The 9,811-nt window shown below is 34.4% G+C and overlaps 1 protein-coding gene across 1 annotated transcript; it reads left to right on the forward strand.

The window, feature by feature from the left end:
* The first annotated feature begins 7,079 nt into the window (after positions 1 to 7,079).
* Positions 7,080 to 8,150, forward strand: LOC141647239 (germin-like protein). Its single transcript, XM_074455352.1, has 2 exons — positions 7,080 to 7,298; positions 7,458 to 8,150. The coding sequence occupies exons 1-2, from the start codon at positions 7,175 to 7,177 to the stop codon at positions 8,009 to 8,011; spliced, it is 678 nt and encodes a 225-aa protein (XP_074311453.1). The 5' UTR covers positions 7,080 to 7,174; the 3' UTR covers positions 8,012 to 8,150.
* The last annotated feature ends 1,661 nt before the right edge of the window (positions 8,151 to 9,811 follow it).

The following is a 9,811-nucleotide window of genomic DNA, read 5'->3' on the forward strand; positions in this document are numbered from 1 at the left end:
CAGATGGAGGAAGTTGTTCCTCGGCGATGATACGGTTAATATTCCTCGGGGAACCTAGGAGGTCGGGTAGAGTCTCTAATCCTCCGGACAGATACATTGGTATGGTCGAGGAGAGTGACGTTTTGCTCCTAGAGAGTAATGAACCCGCTACCTATAAAGGTGCCATGACCTGTTCCGACTCAAAGCTATGGCTTGAAACCATACAATCCGAGATGGACTCCATGTATGAGAATGACGTATGGGATCTAGTTGATTTACCTAATAAGGTAAAACCTCTACAGTGCAAATGGCTTTACAAAATAAAGTGTTCTGTAGACGGGCAACCAGATACCTATAAGGCATGACTAGTGGCAAAAGGTTTCACTCAAGTGCACGGATTGCATTATGATGAAATTTTTGCACCTGTAGTCATGCTATGTTCCATTCGGGTAATCTTAGCGATTGCCGCTTTTCATGATTATGAAATTTGGCAAATGGATGTGAAAACCGCCTTCTTAAACGGTTATTTGGAGGAAGAGTTGTACATGGTGCAACCCGAAGGTTTCATATATCCACGAAAATCCTAAGAAAGTGTGCAAGCTTAAGCGTTCCATTTATGGACTTAAGCAAGCTTCTCGGAGTTGGAATCATCGTTTCGACCAGGTGATAAAAGAGTATGGTTTCACTCGATCGGTCGAGGAACCATGCTTATATATCAAGTCGAGTGGGAGCAAGATTGTTTTCTTGATATTGTATGTTGATGACATACTCTTGATTGGGAATGACATTCCTCTCTTATCTTCGGTTAAAGGATGGTTGAAGAACCATTTCCAGATGAAAAATCTGGGTGAGGCACAACGCATATTGGGAATCCGTATCTATCGAGATAGATCACGACGGACGTTATCACTGAGTCAGGAGTCTTATTTGGATAAGATTCTTGAAAGGTTCAGCATGACCAACTCCAAGAAGGGGAACCTTCCAATGACTTCTGGGATGCATTTGAGCAAGTCTCAGTCACCCAAGACGCCTGAAGGGATTAAGCGCATGAGTCGTGTTCCTTATGCATCAGCAATAGGATCAATCATGTATGCCATGATATGCACACGTCCAGACGTGGCATATGCATTGAGTGTGACGAGTCGGTACCAAAAGAATCCAGGTGAAACACACTGGATAGCTGTTAAAAACATCCTCAAGTACCTACGGAGGACTAAAGATTGGGTATTGACTTATGGAGGAGATACTAAGTTATGCGCAATCGGTTACGCAGATGCTAGCTTCCAAGCGGATCGAGATGATTCAAAATCTCAATCCGGGTTCGTCTTCACTCTTAATGGTACTGCGGTCAGCTGGAAGAGTTGCAAACAGGATGTTGTAGCAGATTCTACTACTGAATCCGAGTACTATGCCGCTTCGGAAGCAGCAAAGGAAGCTATATGGATGCGTCAATTCTTACAAGGACTATCCACAGTTCTTAGTTCGAATGACCCAATCACCATCTATTGTGACAATAGAGGTGCCATCTTCCAGGCTAAGGAGCCTAAGTCTAGCAACAAGTCTAGACATGTACATCGGAAGGCTCACCTAATTCGTGATTACGTGGAGTAAGAGGAGATAGTGATTGACAAGATAGCTTCGGATGACAACATCGCGAACCCTCTCACTAAACCGTTGAATTATGATAAGCATGTAGGGCACGTTATTTCCATGTGGATTGTACTGACAACATTGAACGCCACAAAGTGAACTGAATTACATTATATTTGTTTTGGTCCGTAATCGTCTTAATGAGCAGATAACTCTGGCTATTATATTGTGCAGTCGATTGATGGTGGGTTCAACGAGCCATAAGTCAAACGGTTGACTGATCGATCACAGATGCGAGATTATAACGATACCTCGTAGGACAATTTTTGTGACAACGTAATGGAGTCCTAAATGTTTAAAAACATTCGGTGTCAGGTCGTGGATTGGACGTCCATTGTGTTCCTAGAGTCGATTCTTTTGACTATCGACTGTCTCTTGAGATTAAGGCAGTTTTTGGGTGACTTTGGTTTCTTTCTCATGGTCTGCCGTAACAGGAGGCTAAGGGATTTTTTTCTGGGTCATTTCATACTGTGCTTATATCTGCAGGATTCGAGTTGAAGAAAATATCCAACCTTTATCAGGTTTAGTTATTTCTCAGGGTCACTCGAGGAGTTGTAACTGAAATGCATGGCCATGCTCGAATGATGATTCGTTTATCAGTTAAGTTACTCTCTAGTCGGGGAAACCACTCTTGATATTGATCACTTGTAAAATACGACCTTTGTGAATACGGATTTTGCTAATTGTTTTACATTGAGTGGGAGAAATTTTAGGATATGAGAATCGGTTATCGCACATACACTTGTGAGGACAAGTGGGAGTTTGTTGGAGCTTGTGTCCTCCACAAATTAGTGTGATAACATTTATAAATCTCTTATAGGTTCACAAGGGTATACTTCGTATTTTATCAGTTGATTAACGATTACTTAATAACGGTTGGCTTGCTAGAAAGTTTGACGTTATTATCATACTAATGGCGGTGATCAACTGGTCCCTAAAAGTCACACCTAAAGGATGTGTTTGAGAGATGTGATTGTATGAAAATATAGTCACATTGATGCCTGACTAAAAGGTTAGTCCAAGTATTTGACTAAACAGTTAGTCAATGTGATGATGAGACGATTATTTAATCTAATTAAATAATATTAGCTGAGACGAATTAACTGTCAATTCGTAAATTAAATATAATATGTTATATTTAATAAATGTATATAATGTTAGCTTAAACGAATTAAGATGTTAATTCGTAATTAAATGTAATCAGTTATATTTAATTAGCAAATTATAAATATGCGATATTTATAGTTAATGTATATATTATACAATATTGTCATAATGTATGTTGTGATGGTATTGATAAATCGATGCAAATTTGTTATAAGTGGACTTATTAATACATGTCGATATATAGACAATTGAGAAAATAATACACATTTATACATTTTGAGGATTACCAAAATAATAAGATTTTCTCCTCATTTTGGTAGTTTATAAAAACCGAAAATAAGGAGATTATTCTCCTCATTATTTCGGTTGGTCAAAACCGAAAATAGGAAGAAATATCTTCCCTTATTCCTCTCCCTATTTCGGTTATAATAGGGAGAGAGGGAGATCATTTCTAACCTAATTTTTGACCTAAAAAATTCTCTCCTCAAAATCACACAAAAACCCTACTTAATTAGTGAATTTGGGGATCGATTCTAGCAAGAACAAAATGGCATTTCTCATATCATTTTGGGTGCAACGATTAGGCGAATATCATTGCGATATTGTTCTTAGGCCGATTTTGCTAGGACCGAAGGTTGATTCTTATTTCTATTCTTTTTGTTTATGCTAATTCATTTATGACTCGTTTTTCATAGATTATAATTTCGTTATAATCCTTAATTTTAAGGGAAGTATACCGATATTTCCCACATGTATGCTTGATAGGAAGTAATTTTAGTGAAGGACGATGTTGATTAGCTGATTGTGACGATCTTGGTGATTCTTTGTTCGGTAGGGTTTCCCTACTCGGTATTAATTACATAATGTGTGGTGATTGTGTTGTAGTTAGTGATTGTTGATTGATTCAGACGGTTGTGATTTCGTATTGTTGATTGATTCAGACGGTTGTTGATTTTGTGTTGTGATTCTTGTTAATGTCGTGATCTTGGGGTGCGTCCCGGGTGAGTGGAGTCACTTGCGGGAGAGACTTCACGCCCTTGATTCGCCTTCTGTGGAACCCGCCACATAAGGGATGTGCACATTAATGAACATGGGTTTATCGCTCGATGGAGATGAGCGGGGCTTAGGTGGGAACGGCTGCGGTCCTCCACTGGCGGTGTGGAGTATCTGTTGCGATGGGTACTCTGGCAGGGCTACACACTTTAGTGTGTAGTCAGTTGTGTGGAGATTGATTATGGAGTTTGGAGGATTGTTGTTGTTGAATTTGTTTGTGTACTTGTTTCCTTGTGGTTTTGTGTTGTGTAATTAGTCTCGACCCCGTTTAAATGTTTTAAAAATTGTGGTGATCCATTCGGGGTGGTGAGCGGTTATTGAGCGGTATGATGTGACGCATATGGGATAGTGGGATGATTCATCACGTGGTGTTAGAAGAGTCTTCATGTGTGTCGAGACGATGTCTTATAGTTGTGATAGTTTTGGCTAGTAGACATTTTTGAATATTTTGTATTTTAGTTTTAACAGTTTTGGTTTGGATATGTAATCACTTAAACCGTATTTACTTTTAAAGTATGTTTCTTTATTATCTTATGATTATCATTGCCTCGGGTAACCGAGATGGTGACATTTCCATACCTTAAGTGGTCTGGTAAGGCACTTGGAGTATGGGGGTGTCACATGCATTAAATCAAATCGAAACAATTATGCAATGTTATATATTATGGAATCTAACTTGAATTATTTATAACCTACTTATATTATATTTTTGTATGTTAAATAATTAACATCTATATACATCTAATAAACTATAAAGTTTAATAAAATTGCATAGATTTTAAATTTAATATATAATTTTATGATGATAATAATTAATAACATAAGTGAACATGTTTATACTAATTAATTATTTTATTTTAAGGAAATTGACCATCTTCTAGTCTTCTATAAATATTTAGGAAAATTACCAAGCATCTTCTTTCTTTCAGTTTCCTTGAAATTGACCATCTTAGTTAATTATTTTATTTTAAGGAAATTGACCATATTTTAGTCTCTTACAAATGTTTAGGAAAATTACCAAACTTCTATATAATTTAATTTTAACCCAAACTATATAATATTTGCATTGAGATCCCTTAATCGGGTCCATCACACGGTGCTAGTGATTTAAAACTATATAGTATAATTAACTTGTATAACTTTCTTTAATTACATGGAAGTTCCTTGGTTTCTGGATTTAATATATAGTATTGATTCATAATTTTTTCGATTTGATTTAATGCATAATCCTCTTAAAATTGCATGACTAAGTAGTAAAAGTAATTTCACAAGAAAAAAAAGAATTGTAGTAACATTGGATATAGTTATATGATAGTAATCACTCATTTGAATAGTAAAAGTAACAATATTATCAGCGAAATTAGTGAGAGTGGTAGAAACAACAACGGGAGTAGTGAAATAATCCATATTAATGCGGCAATAGTGAAAGTAACAATAATTACGGCGGAAGTGGTGAAATTATCAATATTAATGCAAGATGAGTGAAAGTAACAATAATTACGGCGGGAGTAGTGAAAGTAAAAATAATTACGGGCAAGTAGTGAAATGTTATTACTATTGTTTCTTTAATAAGAGTAAAATATTAATAGAGGGAGTAGTGAATTGTCTCAAAATTTATTTCCGTAATGGATATGTCATATAGAAAATATGTTAATGATTAATTTATGGGTTATACAAATTTAAGTAATTTTATTTAATGAAAAAATAATAATAATGGTAAGTAGAGGTAGCCCGGGCGAAGCCGGGCACCAATACTAGTTTATATTATTGTCTTAACCCTCAAGAGTTGGTATCATTCTCTCCAAATATGATATAATTTTCTATATTAGACATAGCATGTAACATTATAACTAAGTTAATTACCTTGTTGCAATGCACGGGTGTCAAACTAGTTTTCATTATTGTTGGGTGTTTGATGACGAGGTCAATTGATTTACTTATAATAGGTAGTGACTAGTGATTCCTGGATGAACAAAATGTTAATTACCATTAATTAATTACGTTAATTTGTCCAAACACATGACTTGACTATTTCATCTACAATTCTAGAAAAGTGAGGAAAAATATATGCTACGATGTCATACTATTATGACTAGGCAATTATAAAAATTAGGAAAGACGGTCTCTCAATAGCGTTATGAGAGACCTCTCACATGATAAGGTGAGGGATCCACTCAATTTTTTTTTTTTTTATTATGTCTCCCACTAAATTAGTGGGAGACGGTATGAGACCTCGGCAATCACTAGAGGTATCTTAGAAAGGGATTAACGTAGAGTTAGAGCATATGCCATCATCCGAATATAGGTTTAGTACCTCTTTTTCTTAATTTTATCCGTTTATTGTAACTTAGGCTAGTGATGTAGCTAAAGTAGTTACAGCGTGAGATCAATTTTAATGTAATTATTATTATGCTTTTTTTTATTTATAAGGCAGAGTCTAAAAACAATTTTTTTATGATTGACAAATTTAACAATAAAAAATGTCAATATATACTCTGTAATATAATGTTATGGGGTCTCAAGAGTCAAGATCGACCTCACTAGCAGTCGGTAGTCACGATCGACCACACTAGGAGGTAAATATATATTACGAAACACGTATGTGTCAACTTTTGTTAAACGTTAAACGTAGAGAGTAATTTTTACCAATAATAATGCATATTAAAAATGAAGAATATATTTAATTATAAGTTGCATTCCATTAATACTTATAATTAAAATGGTACTCCATTATTAAACTAAAGTATTAGTCACCTAACATTTACCAAAAAAATTCATCAATCACGAAATTTTGTGTAAGACTGTTTTACATAAGAATTTGAGTAAAAGAGGTTTTTAAACTGTTTTTTAAATCTTTTATTATCCATTTTAAATAATATACTAAGTACGGAGTATATGATTATGAGTATTTAGGTGGTAAATCTGTATGACACAGTGTTTTTATAGAACAAGGTCTTACAAACTACTCCCTATTCGAATCATTTGTTTAAAATATATGCGAGTTATATTTTAAACAAATGTGTAGAATTGATTGAAATGGAGGATTTATAAAACTGGTTATTCATTTGATTGTTGGTTATAGTTCGCAAGTTGTTCTAGACATTCATGGTAATATCTAAATATCTAATACATGGTCCACCATTATGAAAAAATTGTATTAGTAGTTCTTAGTCATTACCTACTAATTAAAGACGTATTTAGTCATACAACCATCAGAATTAGCGACTTTAATCACATAATACTTCTTCAAATTCTACGACCAATTCAACCCTTAAACATTAACGTATCTAATCCTTAGCCTATAAAAGGCCCATTTTGTTGTGTTAAACAATCATCAAAAACCACAATTAAACCCATAATCACCTCACTAATCAAAGATATTACCATGGCACTTTCCAAGATCTTTGCACACTTAACCCTTTTGCTCATAAGCTTATCCTTGGTTTATGCCACTGATCCGACCCAGCTTCAAGATTTTTGTGTCGCCACAAACGATACCAATAGCGGAAGTAAGTACTTAATTTCGAGTTATATATATAGGTCCATGTTTATCAATAAGTCGATAATGTTAGAATATTAAACTGATCATTAGACTTCAACCATCGGGTTAAGTTTTTTGGTTGAGATGTAATAATTACTAACGTATGTACTCTGTATTATTATTGCAGTATTTGTGAATGGACTCTTTTGCAAGAACCCAATGGAGGCGACACCCGAAGATTTTCTGTTCAAAGGGCTAGACGTTCCGGCCCCATTAAGCAGTCTTGGATCGGGTGTGAAACTAGTGAGCGCAATGAACTTACTCGGACTCAACACTCTCGGCATATCAGTTGCTAGGCTAGACTTCGCGCCATATGGACTAATCTCACCCCACACCCACCCTCGCGCCACTGAGGTGTTCACCGTCTTGGATGGAACCATATATGTTGGTTTCGTCACCTCAAACCAGGCCAGTGGCGGTAATAAGTTGTTCACAAAGGTGCTTAACAAGGGAGACGTGTTTGTGTTCCCACAAGGTTTAATTCACTTTCAACTCAACATTGGTAAGACAGCAGCAGTTGCATTTTCGGGGTTGAGCAGCCAGAATCCCGGTGTGATTACTGTTTCCAACGCGGTCTTTGGTGCTGAGCCTCCCATCAACGTTGATGTTTTATCCAAGGCTTTTCAGCTTGATGCTAATGTCATCAAAATGTTGCAATCCAAGTTCTCCACAGGAAATTAATCTTTGGAATTAACTATATAATTCCCTATTATTAGATGCATAACTATTTTTTTTGTGTTTTACTCGTTGTAATAATTGTATTCTTCATATTATCGTTGGAAGAGTATCTTGTGATAATACAATACTTGTTTTTTTGTTATGTCTAGTAAAATACTTACTTCGTTTTTTACTTTTCTTCCCATTTAACTTTTTGGTCAAGATTTCACTGATTTGATCTTAACTATCTTAAAAATCGTTCTGGATTGTCATTATCGCACAACCGCCGCAACTCTAGTGTAGACAACGGTGCGTTTGAGAAGAACTATAAGAACATTATTGCAAAAAACAAGAATTGTTTTTCAAAAGAATGAATTGATTGGGTTCTATATATGAAAAGATAGCATGAAAAAGTGAGAAACGAGTTAATATGAAAAGAAATTAGGAATTAATCATCAAATTATATATGAAAGCTTTTTTTAGCACTTAGATATTACTTCGTAATTCAAGGATAAATAAATGTTGGAAGTGAAATGTATTTATAAATTGCGGAGATTATTAAACGTTGTATGTAATAATCTTGCTTCCTATTGTTGAAAAACAATTCAGTTCTATATTACGTTTTCTTTATTGTATGAAACGAATTAAACGACCCAGATTTTAAAATAAATTATACTTGTATATACATCCTTTAGTGTAACTCAAACTCGGAAATAACTATACCATAGATACACAGAGTACTTCAAAAGCATACTTATAAGTTACTCCCCTGTCCCGGTCATTTGTTGTCATTTTCCATATTTGGGTGTCTCAGTGAATTGTTGTCCTTTCTATTTTAAGAATAAACTTGATGAGCAATTTGATCATTCACACATAATTTGTTCCACTTGTTATTTAGTAATTGACCATTTTCTATTTTCTTTGTCTTTGCGCTAAAATTAAAGGACAATAAATGACAGGGATGGATTAAGTATAAGTAATTAACACCCATGTGAAAAGTCTTCAAAATTAAATGTCATAATCAATTAGCCACATCTAGCTAATTATTCTCAAACTTCTAAATTTATTTATTAGAGATGTACAAACTTTGAATGAAACTAAGGGTACAACTTTGAGACCTATCCATTGTACAATCATGATGAACTTATATCCAATGCATGCAATATACTGTAGCTGATTTTTGAAAAGTTATTACAACTTTAATTAGATAAGTTTTTCAACCATCTTCAGTAACAGATGGTCTCTTAAGACGACAATTTCCATATTACAATTATAAACATCACTCACTTGAATAGAATGGGACAAGTTTTTTTGTTATTCCTAAAGAATTAGCCTTTGTCGATCTCATCTACAGTACTTGAACAATTTTAAGTTTACGAATTTGTGCATACTAAAGGGAGATTAATACTTCTTCACCACTCAACTTACATAATAAGTATGCTATATGTGTATTCCATAATTCTATTGTTATTTATTTTTGACCAAATTTGATTTGAACTATTACAGAGTATAAGTTAGTATGTCTCATTAAATCGATTATTTGAAGTAAATAAACTATTACTTTCTTCGTCTCATTCACTTATGAGGATATTCTAACTAAAGATAAACAAATGATTAAATAAAAAGAATAATTCAATAGATCACGAGCAAGAACAACGTAGTTGGTCAATAACCATACACATATCCGACCACCAACGATTGTACAAATAGGCTATGTTTGGTAAAACTAGGTGAAAAAGTGGCTGAAATCTGAAAAAATAACTGAAAACCGAAAAGCTAACTGAAACCTGAAAATTTAGCTAAAAATTAGAAACTACTCCTCTG

This window comes from Silene latifolia, chromosome 3 (genome assembly GCF_048544455.1).
Source record: "Silene latifolia isolate original U9 population chromosome 3, ASM4854445v1, whole genome shotgun sequence".
Lineage (NCBI taxonomy): Eukaryota > Viridiplantae > Streptophyta > Magnoliopsida > Caryophyllales > Caryophyllaceae > Silene > Silene latifolia.

Coding starts and splice junctions, on each gene's coding strand:
- LOC141647239 (XM_074455352.1), top strand. CDS start 7,175: ATGGCACTTTCCAAGATCTTTGCACACTTAACCCTTTTGCTCATAAGC. Junction 7,299..7,457: donor AAACGATACCAATAGCGGAA/GTAAGTACTTAA, acceptor TTATTATTGCAG/TATTTGTGAATGGACTCTTT.